This window comes from Corapipo altera, unplaced genomic scaffold (assembly GCF_003945725.1).
Source record: "Corapipo altera isolate COAL_440 unplaced genomic scaffold, ASM394572v1 305, whole genome shotgun sequence".
Taxonomy (NCBI): Eukaryota; Metazoa; Chordata; class Aves; order Passeriformes; family Pipridae; genus Corapipo; species Corapipo altera.
This window is the reverse complement of record NW_020885011.1, coordinates 809,479-825,812: the sequence shown is the minus strand read 5'-3', so window position 1 is coordinate 825,812 and position 16,334 is coordinate 809,479. Positions and strand designations below refer to the sequence as shown.

The following is a 16,334-nucleotide window of genomic DNA, read 5'->3' as shown; positions in this document are numbered from 1 at the left end:
TCATGGTTGTGGCAGAGCAGCGGGCGACGGGCACGAGGGGCTGTCCCCGCACGGGGTGATGCGGGGACAGCGCTGCCCACCGTGGGATCGGACACTCCCGGTCCCCGCGGATCCTCCCGGGGGGTGCCCGGGGAAGGGTCGGGGGTAGCCGGGTGGGGTTCCGGGGGTGCCCCTCGCCCCCCGTCCCGGTCCAGCCCTGGCAGCCGCTGCCGCCCCGCCGGCTCCGGGCACATCCCGGGGGCGGCCCCGCCCGCGCCCCGCGCCCGGGGAGGGAGCGATGGAGGGGGGAGATTAAACAACTGAAATAACTCAGATTGCAGCAGAACCCCGAGACGCGGCGCCGGGCACCTGTTGCGGACTCACCTTGTAGACATTCTCGGTGAGGCGATGCACCTCCTCGGAGCGGGCCATGCCGGGCGGGCCGGGCAGCACCATGGGCGGCGGGCGGGGTGCGGGGCGCTGCGGGACGGGCGGCGCTCGGGGCCGGGCGCGGGCGAGGGGAAAGCGCCGAGCGGCGGCCGCGGCGCTTTTTATGAGCTGCCGGCGGCCGCGCCCTCCCCGGTCCGCCCCGCACCGCCCCGCACCGCCCCGCACCGCCCCGCAGGAGGAGCCGCACCGGGCCGGGCCGGCCCCCGCTCCGCGTCCCAGCGGTGCGGGGCTGGGGGACAGGAGGGGTGCACCGGGCTGTGCCCTCAACCCCTGTGTCCCCCGGGCCCCATCCCATACTCCATTCTCCATTCCGTTCCCCGTCCCGTATCCCATCCCATGCTCCATTCCCCATGCCCCAACCCATTCCCCAGCCCACATCCCCTGCTACACCCTACAACCTACCCTATACCCCTGCCACACCCCACCCCATAGCCCATGATACCCCACACTATCCCCCTAATTTACCCTATCCCATAACTCTTGCTGTGCCCCACATCCCTAAGCTGTCCCACACTCCAGCCCCTGCTGCGATCCCCCCTCGCTGTACCCCACGTGCCTGGGGCTGTGCTCCATCCTGAACTGCTCAGTGGGGTGTGGATGGGTGAGGAGCAACTGGAAAGGGAAGAGGAGCTGGTGGTTTGTGGGGTGTTTGGAACAGGGTCCAGGAGGGCCGGGAGAGCAGAGATGGGATGTGCAATCACCACGATGTGGCTTGGGACACCCAAGGCTGACCACCCCAGGCAGGAGAAGAGGCAGCCCCTGCCTGCCACCTTGCTGTCCCCAGGCTGTCCCACCACCCGGCCAGCCAGGAGAACTGGGATTCCCTTGGGAGGCTCCTGCCAGCACTCCGGGCTGTTAAGCCCCTGTGGGACAGTGAAGCCATGGATCCTTGTCTTTCCCATCCCTCAGACCAGCAGCAGCAACTTTTGCCCAGATCCCGAGGGACACAAGGAGTTGGACCATGGCCTGGAGCCAGCGCCCCAATCCCTGTTCCCCTGCCTGAGAGCCCTTCCCACCGGGACCGTCGCTGTCCGCAGGGTGATCCATGGGGAAACGGAGCCTCATGGTCGGGCTGTCCCCCATGGGCCTGTGGCCGTTCAGAGGGGGCACATCTGGGGGCACTGGGCACAAACTACCCCTGGCTGCCTTGCCCTAGCCCTTGGGCCAAGCCTTCTTCTCCCTCCTCCCCCTCCTGTCTGCTGTGAAAAGTGGTGAAACAGTCAAGCAGCTGAGCATGTTATTTTCCATTGTCTCCATCAATTCCGAGAACAAGGTCGATACCTTTGCCCCAAACCTCCCGTTGCAATTCCCCTTCCCGCTCCCCCTCCCAGCCCTGCTGAGGAACAGGGGGGGCACCGACAGCAGCTGCTCACTCTGGGTCACATTTGGGTCCCATTCTGGCTTCTTCCCTCTCAGAGGTTCCACACTCCAAAGCACAGGAAGGAATTTACAATCCCTGAGAAGGGTTTTTCTCATGTTTCTGGAGTGCCTGGTTAACCCTTTCCCCCTGGGGCTGAGGAGTGGGAGCAGCCATGGGACTGGGGGATTGGGAACGGGACTGTCCAGGGACACATTCCCAGGGGGATACCTGGCTGCCTGCATCGCTGCCAGGACCTAGTGGTGCCCCTGTCCCTCCCACCTGCTCCACCCTGAGCAGCTGGACTGTGGTTGGCTCTATTGGGATGCCACTGCCTCAGCCACCAGCACCCCACTGGATTCCCAGTGTCGGCCAAGGATTCTGGATCCAGAGTCCGGGAGGAGAGAGCCTCTCCCTGTTTCTCCATCACCTTATTTTTAGTTATGTTATGTAAGTCCTTCGCTACGTCATGGATGTGGGGGGTTCTTGCATCTAATTCCAGTGTGACAGCCCAGCAATTCAAACAAGCTGTTCCTCTGGTGAGGAAGATAAAAGGATTTGTAATTTCTGATAATAAAAGAGGCCTTTTGGGACGACCCTCAGAGAATCTCTCGCATCTAGGCCTGTTCACAGACAGCCGCTCCACTTTCTTCCCATCCTCTGCTTCTCCTTATCCCCAGGAGATCTGAGTGCTGAAAACCTTTCTCCCTCGTACCCCACTGCTTCCAGAGTGGCTCCGCAGCTGGAAGCAGCCAGGGGGTTCGGATCCCCACACTCAGAGCCACACTGAGCAAATTATCCTTGTCCCCGGCTTTCCCTGTGTCACCACCTCTTGACTGGCACTGGCCCCCGGGGCTGCCCGTGCTGCCAAGACCAGGGGGCTGTGCCGGGCCCCAAGGCAGCTCTACCACCCCGCAGCCTCCCAGAGCACCCTGGGAATTCTCAGCAGGAAAAACCTGCCGTTGCCTCGTGCCGTAACATTTGCTTTGATTGCCTTTTATTTTTTTTTCCTGGTTGCTGCCTCTTTGTCAGGGTGATTCACTCCCCGGGGCTCGGCGGCAGCTGGAGCATGCCCAGGGTAACCATGGTGCCAGAGTCCCTCGAGGGTTACCCAAATCCCTGCGGCTCCTCCCGGCCTTCTCCACGTGCCCTTTCGGAAGGTGGGACCGTCCGCCGCGGGGGCAAAACCCCGTGGGTGCAACGTGGGAAACCACCACGCCAGACTGCCAACAGCAGTGGGACGAACTGGCGGCAGCCCCGGGGCTGGCACCGTCCCCATCCCGGGAGCGATCCCTCCCCATCCCGGGAGCGATACCTCCCCATCCCGGGAGCAATCCCTCCCCGGGGTGACGGCGCATCGGCACACGCGGCACCGGCCACCTCCAGCCCCGGGTGGAGTGAAGTTGCTGTGGCAACAATAACTTATGTAATCCACCCCGCTCGGCTGCAGGTGTGGGGAGGAAATTGTGCTATTTTCGAAGTTTCATTAGGTTCCTTCTTAATTACCAGCGTGGCGTCACGCCAGCGCTCCCGGCCGGGCCGGGCCAGGGACAGAGCGCAGGGATGGGGCAGCGATGGCCGGGCCAGGGAGGGCTTGGGGCAGCGATGGCTGGGGCAGTGATGGGCAAGGGCATGGTGGCCAAGGGCAGTGGTGGCCAAGGGCAGTGGTGGCCAAGGGCAGCAGCTGCACCAAGGAACAGTTTCAGCCTCAGCCCCTCCGTGTCCCCAGCACAGGGGACACGCTCTCCCTGCTCCCCCAAATGCCCACGGTGGGTGTGGTGGCTGCGGGGAGGGACCAGGAGGGAGGAGCTGCAGGGCAGCATAGCTGCCCAGGGAGGGGAACACGGGGTCACTGGGAGCTGCCACATCCTCAGCGCCTCGGGAAGCCTCCGGTGACACGGAGAGAGGAAAAATAAATGCGGGTTATAATCCCTTGTGCATTTGAGTGTGATGTGTCACCAACCAGCTCGGAGAGGTACCAGAGTTGGTTTTTGCCACAGTCCCTCCAAGAACATGCTCGGAGTTTCCTAAGAAAGGTCCAACACCAGCTGCTCAGGGGGGTTGCTGTGTGCTCCTGGTGCTGCCAAAGAAGATGGACTCTGTCAGAACAGGAGAGACCGGGCAGGGAACTGGAACAGGCTGAAGAAGCCGCCTCCATCTTCATTTCACCTGTTTGTCCACATGGCCCCACAGGGAGGGACAGGGGCTCCCTTGCACCCCCCAGTGCCCTTCTCTCTCTTTTCCTCCTTTTTGGTTCATGCTGAAGGGGAAGCTGAGCCCACCCACCCCTTGGTGCCCGACACAGCCTGGCACGGGGCAGGTGTGCACCTGAGTGTCACGGTGTTAATGAGATTCCCAGGAACTGTCTGCCCTGTGGGGCTGGGGCAGATGGCTTCTCCATCGGAGCCCTGACATCACTGTGAACCCTCCCCGGACTGGGTCAGGAAGTTTTTATTTGTAAAATAATCTAAACGTGATTTTCCTGACATCTGGGGGACACTGGGGAATCAGCCTGGTGGGTTTGAGCCAAACCATCCCATCTGGCTCAGCCTGGGGGGGGCTCTCTCCGGGTAGGGGGGGCCCCTCCTCAATACCAGGTTGTGCCCCCACTTCTTTTTGAGCACCTCATTAAGGAGCTGGGACAGCAAACCCCACACCAGCACCTGGGTCCTGGAGCACCCACCCCAACTCAGCTCCAGTCTCCCCTTTGCAGTTGCTCACCAGGATTCCAGCAGGAGCATCTGTGGTGCCTCGAGGGTCCCCTTCAACGGCTCCAAACTGATAGTGAGTAGGTTTAGATTAAATATTAGGAAGAAATTCCTCCCTGTGAGGGTGGTGAGGCCCTGGCACAGGTTGCCCAGAGAAGCTGTGGCTGCCCCATCCCTGGAAGTGTCCAAGGACACATTGGACAAGGCTTGGAGCAACCTGGTCTCTCCCAACCCAAACCATTCCATGATTCTGTCACTGTTGGTGCTGGTGGGAGCTGGTCCTTCCATCACCATGGGCACCACATCCCTGAGTGTGAGTGCAGCATCAAGTGTGTTGCTCCTGTGCTGCTCGAGGCACACATGAGTTTACACCTTCGTAGGGTCAGGACTCAGAACGTGTCTCCCTCTTGGAGATGCCCCACATGTGTCAGCAGCTCTCAGTGGTTAAATCCCTCCGAGCACCACCAGCAAACTGAGCAAAGCCATTTATTGGGGATTAGCCGAGGATGAACAATTCAGGCACTTATTCTGCAGGATGGGAGCCACAGTGCTGGATCCAGGGATTCCCAGCTCCCGCCTCGTGCTCTGTCACACAGGACTCAAGTGGAATGGGATGATTTCACTGAGGGGGAAACCGAGGCATGGCCGAGCTCCTGGCTCTCCATCTTCCCCAGCAGGGCCCTGAGCAAGATTCCCAGCAGGGCAAGCTGCTGTTTCCAGGTATTTGTGGACTGGGAACTGTTCTGCTCCCTGAGGTGGCACCTGCATCATGCTCTGACTTGGAGCACATGGCCCTGCCCGTGGTGAGGGAACACACCGGGATGAGCCGAGCTGGGCATTGGAACGTGGCTCTACCAGCACTGACCCCCCGCCCACCACACAGAGCCCGGGCCTGGGTCTATCCCTGGCATCACCAATGGCAATAAAATCAGCACTGACCCCAGGGAGGGACCCCAGGACCCCAGGATTGCATCTACTCCCACTCCCATTCCTATGGAATGGGATGCAGAAGGCAGAGGTTTGTTGGAAGGTGTCTTTTTGCTGCCAGGTGGGTCCAAGCAGCGTTCCTGGAGCTTGGCCCTGGCAGCCCCTGGTTCCCACCTCCTCACCTTCCCTGTGACCCCTGCAGACCCCCGTGCCCTGCCCAGCTCCACGGGCCAGGCACGTCTGCAGCGGCCTGGAGGAGCCTCGGCTCTCCCGGGAGGCTCCTGGGGAAAGCAGGAGCAGGCACAGGGAGGAGCCGGAATGACGGAGGAAACAGGGAGTGAGTGGGAGAACAAAGCGCTGCGGATGCGAGAGCTGTGGTGGGGACTGGGAAGATGGAGGCACCGAGGGGGATGGCAGGAGGCCACGGCTGCTGCAGGAGGGGAAGGGGCAGCAGGGCTGGCACCGGCTGTGGGACAGCTGGACAGATCCATGCTGCCATCCTTGGGGACTGGGGAGGCTTGGAAGGGAGAAATCTCAGCTCCACAGCAAACCCAACCTCTGCCATGCCACGCTGGGAGCTGGGGGAGCAGGGTTGTGTGTTCTGGGGGAGCAGGGCTGTGTGTTTGGGGGAGCAGGGCTGTGTGTTCTGGGAGAGCCCCAAAACACACTGGGGTCGGCAGTTCCCCCTCGCTCCCGGGCTGGGACACATCCTGGAGCCCCTCTCCCTCCTCACCTGCCCCAGCGCCTGTTTCACGAGTGAGTAATGCTGAATTACAGCGCTAAGGAGCTCTCTGGGGATCCTTCTGAATAACAGGAATAGTTTATGTGATTTGCATAATTGGCATGATGGGATTTTGCCTCACGTTGCTGAGCTCAGGGAAGTGTCCGGGGCAGAGCTGCCAGGGTGCTGCCCAGGGGCTGGGGGCACCTTTGGGGGCTGCATCCCCCTGCCCAGCTCCTGCCTGGGAAGGACCAGCTGGACTCACAGGGGGGTGACAGGAGGGGCAGAATCAGGTCCCACTGCCACCACCTGCCAATGTCACTTCTCCCTGTCCCTCCTGCTGGCACTGGGCTGGTTGCAGCCCCAGAGCTCCCTCAGACATGTTTCTTTGTCCTGTGGCCATATCTGATGGTTGTGGCAGCCCAGCCCAGGTCCCAGGCTGTAGCAAAACGCTGGGTCTTGGGGCTGAAGGACACGATGTTGAATTCCCACTGCTCCTCTTCCAGCCCCAAGGCCCCCCAGCTCCCTGCATGGCATCTCCAGCCTTTCTGCAGGGACAGGCTCACACAGGAGTGTGGCTCCTCCTGATTCAGAGGCACAGGCACAGCCCTGGGACTGGTCTCCACTTGTTTCCTCCCCTCACTAATTAATCATGGAGCGTTGAGCTGTGGCTCCTTCCAGCCCCAGCAGCCTGGCATTGCTCTGCCACACTGGCTGGGTGGCAGCCATGGGCTGGGGACACCCATCACACTGCAGTGCTGGTCCTCAGGGACACCCAGCGTGGCCACGGCTTCACCCACGACTTGAGGAGCCACATTCCACTGCGGGGCAGGGCAGCCAGTGCCGTTTGGGACAGCAAAAGTGGGGGACACGGGGACAACTGCCATCTCCCAGTGCTCCTTCCACCCGTCTGCCGTGGGTCTGGCTTTCCCCGGGAGGTGGAATTCTGGCTCCTACGTCAGAGCAGGCACTGCTGAGGCATTTCAGCCACTGCCAAGCACCGCCGTACACCGGCAGCTCCCGTCTGGCACCGCGAGCCAGCAAAGGTCACATTCCCGGCCGCGGCCGCGCCGCGCTCCGACAAACCCGCTTTGTTCCCGGCGCGGCTCTAATTAGGAAATTGCGCTGATTTTTTTCTTTCCCACAGTTGAACTATCAAAACTTGGGTTTGTTCCCTGCCAAAGCCTCTTCCATCGCTGTGCTGGTGACTCAGCGTGACACCAGGGCACTGAAACTATGGAAGGGGGAAAGGGAAGGAGCCAGAGGCCGGTTCCCTGTGGGGCAGTCGGGGGGGATGGGCACTGTGAGCTTTGGGCGCAGAACAAAACACCCCAGTGGTCCCCCCAAGTGTGGGCAGCACCCTGATCTCTGGGATCAGGGAATAGGGCAAGCTCAGAGTGTGAATGATGAAGAGGAGAAGGAGGAGGATGAAAGATCCCCTCTAAACTGTGCCTGGTCCTGAGACAGGGATTGCCAAGGAGGGTGGGAGCTGAGGGCTGCTGGGAGGGGGCACTGACAGCCCCTGGGGGAGTGTGACCCCCGTGTGTGGTACCCAACCACAGCTCTGAGCCAAAAAAGCAATGGGACCCAGAGGAAAGGCCCACGATCCGTCACCTCCAGGGTTCTCAGTTCACTGCTTTGTTTTTCCAGGCATGTTTCAGGAAACATCCGAGGCAGCAGGGAATGACACGGTGTCGGGGGGTGCAGCCTTGTCAGGGTGTTCAGCTGTGTTAGAGTGTGCAGCTGTTTTGGGGCTGTGCAGCCGTTTTGGGGGTGGGTGTTCAGCCGTTTTGGGGGGGTGCTGGCAGACCCCCCTCCCCAGGCAGCGCTGCCATCCAGCTGTGTTGGCATAGAAACTGCCAGGGCTCTGCCAGCGCCTCCCGTTACACAATTCCCTCAAACCCCAGGGAAGGGGCTGCTGAGGAGGGGGGGCAGCTCCTGGGATGGCCTTTGCCCCAAACCAACTCCTGCCAGCTCCAGGCACAGGGAGGGGTGGGAGGCTGGGAAGGGGCCAACAGAGCCCCTGGGAGCAGTGCTGGTGCCCAGTGGCTCCGCTGCCTCCTGGACAACAGGGAATCAGAGTCTATTTAAAGGTGCTGCCGCTTGCATAACACTGGCTGTAATTCCTTCAGCCTCTTCCCCCGCTCCAGGGGCACTGGACGTTGGAGGAAGGGTCTGCGTGGGCAGCGGTCCTGGCCAGGCAGATCCCGTGGGATGGGGCAGCCGCTGGCAATGTCCCCCTTGGACAGGGCCTGTCCCTGTGGAGGGGAGTAGGGAATGGGCAGTGACAATCCCAGCACAACATCCCCCTTCCCCCAGCTCCTGCACGGGGCCGTGATCCCACATTGCCACACAAGTCACGTTAAAGGCCACGGAGCTGGATCCGGCACCGAGCGGCGCGTTGGGAATACACAGAGATCCTGCATCTGCTCGGGAGGTGACAAACCACCCACTCCTGGGAATGCCACGGGACCAAAATTCCCTGTCACTGCCACAGGGGCTGTGCCTGTATGGGCAGGTGGGTTGGGGGGTTTGTCCAGTGGTGCCTCTGGAGAAGGAGCAGGGCCGTGCCAGGGCTGGGGGCTCCAGGGAGGGCTCCAGGCACTGTGGGGGATGGCTGAGGAAGCAGCGTGAGGTTTGTTCATATCCTCCAGGGTTTAATTAACAACGAGCAGTGCTGCCTCCACACTCCTCTAACTCAACATCTGGCCAACTCAAACACAGCTGGACGAGCTCCGTGCTCCCTGCCACAGCCGAGCGGGTACAGGCAGCGGTGATTAAACACGGCAAACACGGCGCAGCTGCTTTCCCAGGGACATGGAATCCTCAGCACCTCCCCCAGCAGGACAGGCTGGGGGCTGAGGGTCTGGCTGGTGCAGGCAGGAGGGGGCTGGAGGCATCCTGGTGATTCCATCAGCAGGGGACACGAAAATCCAGAGCAAGGAGGGACCAGCTGGTGTCCAAGCACACCTGTGGCTCAGGCACAGCCTTGGGGGGTCTCATCCTGCACCCCCAGGGCTGAGCTGTGCTGTCCTGTGGCCTTGCTCTGCCAACGGTGTCCCCAGTCCCTGTGCCTGTTCTGAACAGGGACAAGCACGGGGGTCTGGTGCTGGCTGTGGGGGTCTGGAAGCAGTGGAAGGAGGGGAGATGGGAGCCCAGCCCAGGGCAGGACAGTGCAGTCCATCAGGATGGAGCCACACAGCCCTGGAGGCCCAGGGCACGGGCTGGTCATGGCTCAGTTTGTCACCAGCTCCAGAGTAATTCTTGCAAAAAAATCCAGCTTGGTGTCACTACAAACCCAAGGTGGGAGGGCAGCCCTTCCAAACATCCTCCCCAGCACGGAATCCAGCCCCTCACTCCTGCCTCCCAGCAGAGCCCCCTTCCCCTGAAGCTGTTTCTCCAGAGATCCCCGAGGGGATCTGCCCAAACCCTGCCCCACAGGTGATGAGGGACAGGCAGGCACAGTGCTGTGACAGGGGCAGGGGCTGCTCCACCTTTGCAGCAACAATAGAATCATGGAATATTCGCAACTGGAAGGGACCCACAAGGATCATTAAGTGTGAATCCTGGCTCTGCACAGGACAACCCCAAAATCACACCTAGATAAGGCAGAGGTTCTCAAAAATCCCTCCAGCTCACCTGTACCTGGCTCAGGGCTGTACCAGGACTGTCACAGAGCTGCTGGTGCCACCCGAGCCTCCCTGGGCCATCCAGGCAAACAGGATTGTTCTTGTTACACACGGAGCCTGCTCTGAAATTCCTGCCCACATCTCTCCCAGGAGCAGGGAGTGAGGAGGTGAAGGCGGAGGAAAGCAACTCCTGCTCATCCAAAACATTCACTGTGAAAACATGAGGCTGGAACAAGAGTTGGTGAAACCATTAGAACCAGTTTATTGTCACAGCACAGCACAGAGGTCACAGCCCACTCCCGGCTCTTCCTCCCAAGGAGACCCAGCACAAGCTGTTTGGGGCAGGGATTAGCAGAGGAAGCTGCAGCCAATCTGCTCCAAACTTTCCTGTTAGATCAGTAAATGGCCTCTTCACTGTATTAAGGAATGGAAGGAGCTGCATTAACCCCTTCAGCACCAGCCCTGCTCCCTCTCTGCACCCGCTTCCACCCAGGAGCAGCCACTGGGACCTGGCCCGGCCTCTCTGCAGCTCCCCTGGGGATGGTTGGCTCACATCTCTCCTGCTGCCAGGACGTTCATGAGAAAGCAAACTGGAGCAGAGGCACTGCAGTCCTCCTCCCTCCTCGTCCCTCTCCCCCCTCACCTGTGGCAATGCCAATCCCACGGAACAGGGGTTTCCAGGTCAGATCCCCTTGAGACCTTCCTGGGAGAGCTCAGCTCTCATTCCTACGAATCCAAATTCATTAGGGTCGTGTTAAACAACTCGATGCCAGGCTGGCAATGGGCTGCAGGAGCCTTGAAGGGAAAATGCTGCCCAGAAATGCTCCACCAGCACCGCGCTGGTGAATCCAAGGCTCTCTCTGGTGGGAACAGGCTGCGTTGCAGCACAGCCAGGACTGAGCAGAGAAAATAAATCACCGGGAGCAGAGCAGGACACAGCCTCTCCCCGGGAGGGCTGGGAGCAGGGTCTGGCTGTTCCAGCACTGGCTGGGTGACAGCACAGGCTCTGGGGTCACCCAAACCTCCCCAGCTCCACAGACAGCGGGGGTTTGCCTTTGCTGCACTGTGGGAACATTAATCAGGAGAGAGCAGTGGGATTGGAAACAGGGTGGCTCCAAGGTACTCACTGCATTGAGGACATGAGGAGGACGAGGATGCACTGGCCACTCTTTGGAACATAACGGAAAGGACACAGAGAACACAACTCAGCCCAGAGCTGCTGCTGGCCCAGCACCACAGGGGAGCAGTAGAGTCTCTGGGATCACTTGTTGTCTAGCACCAGATCCCACAACCCAGTGACAATCTCCAAAAGTCTCTAAGGACCCTCTGGTCCTTCTTCTGCTGTCACAGAAATGCAGATTAAGGGTTGTGGTTTCAAGAACGTAATAAATAAAGATCTGCAGTGTCCTGAAGAGCATCTGCAAGCTGGCAGGTGAGCTTGCTTCCAAGAGCAGCTAAATCTGCCCACCACCTGGCCAGGCAGTGTTCCAGACCCTTCATCATCCGTGTGACCTGGTGTCACCCCACTCCACACCGGGCTCCGAGTGTCCTCCGCAGGGTCGGCTGGAGGGGACGGGGCTCCCTCGAGCTACTCCTGGAGCTGAGTCTTTGTTGTGTTGATCTATGAAGCTTCAGGCCTCGTGCCTGGTACAGCACAAGCCTCCCATTCATCCCAGTCTGACCTTCCCGTCTCCGAGCCCGTGAGGAATCGTCCCCCAGGAGCCGACGGTGGGAGCAGAGTCCATCCCAGTCCATCCCAATGTCACAAAGGTGAACTCCCGACGATGGAGCAGAGCCAACGAGGGAGGAATCCTGGCTCTCAACACAGGTAGAAGGTTCCTTGCTGGCATTTCAAGAGATTTCTGCCAGCCCAGTCTCACTCAGCACCGCGGGGCTCCCAGAGCAGGATCTGAACCGTGACCAAGGCCAGCTCTTCACCTCACATGAGATCAGGCCTTTCCCCGACCAGAACCGCTACCAGCAAGTGCAGAGCCAAGCAAACAGGCTGAACTTGGCCCAAATTAAACACCCTCAAGCTGCTTTTACACAAGACAGAACCATTTCCAGCCCGTAGCACGACGTGTCGCTGTCTGCAGGAGCTCAGCCCAACCTACAGCAGGCCAAGGGACACAGCAGCCCATCCACAGACAGAATCAGGAGAGGAAAAGTGAAGGGACAGAGAGGGACAGAGACAACAGGGTGGTCTGGAGGGCTTGTGCTCGCCCAGCCAAGCCCAGCACAAACACCATCGCTCCGAGGGTGGGATTTCCTGGGATTTCAGTCAGAGCAAAGGCAGATTGGCCACCAAAATCAAACCTACAGAGAAAAATTTGGCTTTGGAGGTTTTAGAGTTGCTGTTTAATCCCGAGACAGCGCAGCTGAGTGAGTTTAGAATTTAAGTTACAAAAAAAGAAAGCACTAGAAAATAATCTTGATACAAGAGCGATAATCAGCCGGGTCCCCGCCCTGCGCAGGGAAACCCGCTCCACAATCCACCCAGCACAGCTGGGATGCTGCCAAGGCATTGCCTGTTCCCAGCACACCCTGGGAGGGCAAACTGTCCTCGGTGAAAGTTTCGTGGGGGAATCCCCAGCTCTGGGAGTTAAGACGCTGCCACCAGCTCTGGCTTTGGCCTGTTCTTGACGGGTGACGCTTCTGTGGAGGGAAAAGAAACTTGTTACAGAAACAGAGACTGTAAATACCCTGCAGCCATCTCCTGAGGAGGATCCAGGGCTCAGAATCCATCCTGCAGAACAGCAAACGCTTGCACAGCACCTGAAATAAGAGAAGTTGGTTATAAATAATCCCACGTTCTCAGTATGGCCCTTTCTCACAGCACCTGACAAATTCAAACAGTTTCAGAACACACCCAACCCAGTGAGCCACCAGCCCAACGACACAGATCCAGGGCAGGAGCCTTTTTTAGAGTGCAGGGGTAAGTCCAGCTCTTCCCCTGATCCCTCAGATCTGGCACCACGAGGCTCAGACAGCTGCAGCCACAGGGCCAGGCTGTGTTTTGCTTGGCTCCTGCTGCTGCCACCACACAGCGATGACACCTGAGCCCTGTTTACGAGTAAACAAGCACCAAAGAAACCAGCCCCATTCCCCACATCCCAGACTGCTCCTGGGCAGATTCCACACGGAGGAAATGGCTTCTTCCAGCTCCTGTTTGCACAAGCAGGGAGGTCCAGCTTCTGTGAGTGATGGCTCGGGGTTCTGCTGCCCCAGCAGAAAAGTCTTCACCAGTTTGAGTTTTCAGCATCTCAGCATGGGCAGACATCTGTGTGAGCTCCTTCCTCGCCAGGCAGGGCCACCAGTGCCCATCTGGTCACCTCCTTCACGGGCTCTCTCCCACTTCCCAGCTGAATTCCCACAAAACCCATCATCTGCTGAGGTTTTGCACCATTCAGGAGCAGACGCTCCTGTACCATCAGTTGTGTGCAGCTCGTGCTCCAACAGTCCTGGAGCTGAGGGACTCCAGAGATCCTCACCCAGCTGGTTCCAACCCCCGTGACACAAGGTGAGAAGAGCTACAAGCCCTCAGAAGCCTCTGTGAGATCCCGTGTTGTGCAGGGAGAATCCAATATCCACAAAATAACTGTCCCTGCCTTGTGACGACGTGCAGGGGACCAGTCTGAGTCTTGCCTGGGACAAGCAGGGGAGGAATTCCTCATGGAGCTTCACAATGCAACAAGGTGTCTCAAGGCAGGTGGTTGCCTCAGGGCAGGTACAGAGAAAGGAGGAAACTCCTGGAGGGAATGACCAGATGCTGACGGAACAGAGAGCGGAGCCTCGGGTGCTCTCGGGTGAGGGCTCAGCTGGACCTGCCACACGATGAGGGGGCAGCTGGCACAGCCCACTGAACAGGGCTCACACCAGGGAGCTGGGACTCCTTCCCGTTTCCTGGGACAACACTCACACTGGGAGAGGGTCCCAGACTACTGCGTGGAAGCCAAAGCTGCAGAGAGAGCGTACCTGGGATCTTCTCTGGGAGCGGCTCCGAAGGAACTTCTGGAAGCTCCAACTGTTCCTGCAAGGACGTGAAAGACAACATGTGACACACATCTGGCAGTGGTCACAGCACCTCCTGTATCTCACTTTATCTCCTATTACAACCAACTTCCTGAAAGTGTGGATTTTAATCACAAGAATGTCAATCCTACCTGAGTGATAGTATTTAACTCTTCTAGAATGGCATCTTCATCCTCCTCGGTCAGGCTGCCAGCCAGGAGCTCATCTATTTGCTGTGGGAGAGAGGGAAAGAGTTCATTCTCACTCTGATGGCTCTTAAATAGGGTTGGGAACACAGTGCACATCCAAGGAATTCTGCAGAGCAGGCAGAGCCTGCTCCCAACAGCCATACATACCCTCTGGTACTCCACAGCATCCTGGGTTTCTCCTATTATTCTTTCTACTTCTTCTATGGACATCACCTGAAGGGAAGAGCCAAAGTCCAGGTGTGGGTGAGGCCTGCAGGGAGGCAGCTCCAGCCAAGCCCCTTTTGGGCAAAGGTGCTGAGCTGCCCCAGCCACACGTACCTGGTGCATTTTGTTCAGACACTCGTTGCCTATTTTCAGGCCCTCAATGACCTTCATTTCAATCTGGGTGAATTCAATGTCCTGGACCTGGAATGGAAAGGAGAAAGGGAAGACCCTGCCACACTTTGGCCAGGCACTGGCACAGGCTGCTCAGGGCAGGGGGGAGTCCCCATTCCTGGGGGAATTTAACAGCCGTGTGGATGTGGCACTTGGGGACAGTGGTGGCCTTGGCAGTGCTGGGGGACAGTTGGGCTCGATGGTCTCAGGGGGCTTTTCCAGCCAAGGTGATTCCATGATTCTGTGGTCCCCATCAGCCAGACACAGGCTGCTGGGACCCCAGAGAAGCTGCAAAGAATCCTCTGTACACCAGCAGTGAGAAATATCCACACAAAAAGCTCAGCACAAGCAGCTCCACGAGCACGTCCAGCAGCCCTTGAACTGATTTCACCACATTTTCCAGCTGCCAGTCTCAGCTGAGGCCTCCCCAAACCCAAACATATCCAGTTCTGAAATTATAGTTCTGAGACAAGCCCAAGGAAGTCTCCAGTGAAGCCACTCACACTGTGAGTAACGTTTTAGTAATTTACAAAACAGTATTTAACACGTAACCTGCCCCACAGAGTCCAAACACACGCTCACCCCTCTGCCTCTGTAAGGAACAGTCATGGCACATGTACAATTCTGGAGACACCTGTCCTTGGACAGAGGGCTAAAGCCCTGTCAGGACTGGCAGTTGAAATGGAATTCCACAGGATCCAGGGGAGTGCCCACCCAGGAGCACAGACCAAGGCCCCCCCAGTGACCATCCCTCTCTCACCATCCGCTCCAGGTTGCTGATCTGGTTCTCTGTTTTATCCAGGAGTTGCTCCTGGTATCGTTTCTTCTTCAGCAGCAGCATGGCTTTCCTGGGGGATAGGGAGGGAGGAAAACTCAGCACAGCTGAAACCAAATAAAGGCCAAAAGAACCCCAACAAAAAACCATGTTTGTTCTGTGCAACTTAAGCCACGTGCAGTGTAACTGGGCTACTCCTGTGAAGAGCAAGGATGAGCAAACTGTGTGCCAGGGAGAAATTCTTGGCTGGGAGGGTGGGAGGCCCTGGCACAGGTTGCCCAGAGAAGCTGTGGCTGCCCCATCCCTGGAAGCGTCCAAGGCCAGGTTGGACGGGGCTTGGAGCAACCTGGGCTAGTGGGAGGTGGGTGGGGTGGGACTGGATGAGCTTTAAGGCCCCTTCCAACCCAAACCATTCCATGATTCTGACTCCAGCGAGGTTTCCTTCCCAGGGACACCCTGTACTGGGCACTGACGCTCCCCCGGCCCTCGCCCCCCCGGTGACCCTTCCCCCCTCACTCTTTCTTGCCATCCTTGAGCAGCTGCCGGGCCAGCGCCCGCTCCCGCTCCAGGCCCAGGCTCAGCCTCTTCTGGTACTGCCGCAGCTTGTCCCGCTGCTGCTTCAGTTGCTGCAGAGGAGAGGGGCGGACAAGGGGATGGACAGAGGGACGGACAGAGGGACGGACACGGGTCACAGCTCGAGCCCTGGCGGTTCCAGCAGCCCCCGAACCAGCGCCGGCCCCGCCGCCCTCCCACCCGGGCTCTCCCCGGCGGCACCAGCACCGGGGGTGGCTCAGCCCCGGCCTCGCCTCCTCCACGGCCGCGGAGACCCGGCAAACGCCACGGGGAGGGGACCGGGACCGGGACAGCACCAGCACGGCCCGGTCCCGCCCCGTCCCCGGTTATCCCCTCTGTCACCAGCACGGCCCGGTCCCGCCCCGTTGCCCCCTCTCTCACCAGCACGGCCCGGTCCTGCTCCGTGACGCGGCTCCGCCGTTTCCGCCCGAACAGGTTCCCCATGGCCGCTCCAGCCCCGGCCCGGCCCGGCCCCGCCCCCGACGGCGGCCGCGAGGGGCCCGGCCCCGCACAACGCGCAGCGGCGGCGGAACGGCGGCGCTGGGGGGCGCTGTGGGAACGGGCGGGAACGGGGATACCGGGAATGGGATATGGGATACAGGGAACGGGGATATGGGATA

The 16,334-nt window shown here is 59.6% G+C and overlaps 2 protein-coding genes across 10 annotated transcripts in view; both read right to left on the bottom strand.

Moving 5' to 3' along the window:
• Positions 1-472, bottom strand: part of BAIAP2 (BAI1 associated protein 2) — a 41,807-nt gene extending 41,335 nt beyond the window's left edge. For all 8 annotated transcript variants that reach the window (XM_027667541.1, XM_027667539.1, XM_027667546.1 and 5 more), the window contains exon 1: positions 364-472. In XM_027667541.1, coding sequence (XP_027523342.1) covers positions 364-435 — 72 coding nt within the window. In that variant the 5' untranslated portion in view covers positions 436-472. The remainder of the gene's footprint in view (positions 1-363) is intronic.
• An 11,628-nt stretch (positions 473-12,100) lies between these two features.
• Positions 12,101-16,199, bottom strand: CHMP6 (charged multivesicular body protein 6). Of its 2 annotated transcripts, none has more exons than XM_027667550.1 (8): positions 16,096-16,199; positions 15,658-15,767; positions 15,127-15,214; positions 14,310-14,396; positions 14,139-14,204; positions 13,935-14,015; positions 13,747-13,801; positions 12,101-12,426 (listed from the first exon to the last, which is right to left on the bottom strand). In XM_027667550.1, the coding sequence occupies exons 1-8, from the start codon at positions 16,156-16,158 to the stop codon at positions 12,374-12,376; spliced, it is 603 nt and encodes a 200-aa protein (XP_027523351.1). In that variant the 5' UTR covers positions 16,159-16,199; the 3' UTR covers positions 12,101-12,373. The 2 variants fall into 2 exon arrangements, with proteins under 2 accessions (XP_027523351.1, XP_027523349.1); XM_027667548.1 differs by having other exon boundaries at positions 12,101-13,595; positions 13,691-13,801; positions 16,096-16,190.
• Between the last annotated feature and the right edge of the window lie 135 nt (positions 16,200-16,334).

Bases quoted from the DNA above. Each gene is read 5' to 3' on its own strand.
- CHMP6 (XM_027667548.1), bottom strand. From the start codon at position 16,158: ATGGGGAACCTGTTCGGGCGGAAACGGCGGAGCCGCGTCACGGAGCAG. The intron at 15,215-15,657 runs GTGAGGGGGGAA...CCTATCCCCCAG, and splicing joins CTCAAGGATGGCAAGAAAGA to GAAAGCCATGCTGCTGCTGA. The intron at 14,205-14,309 runs GTACGTGTGGCT...TCTTCCCTTCAG, and splicing joins GTCTGAACAAAATGCACCAG to GTGATGTCCATAGAAGAAGT.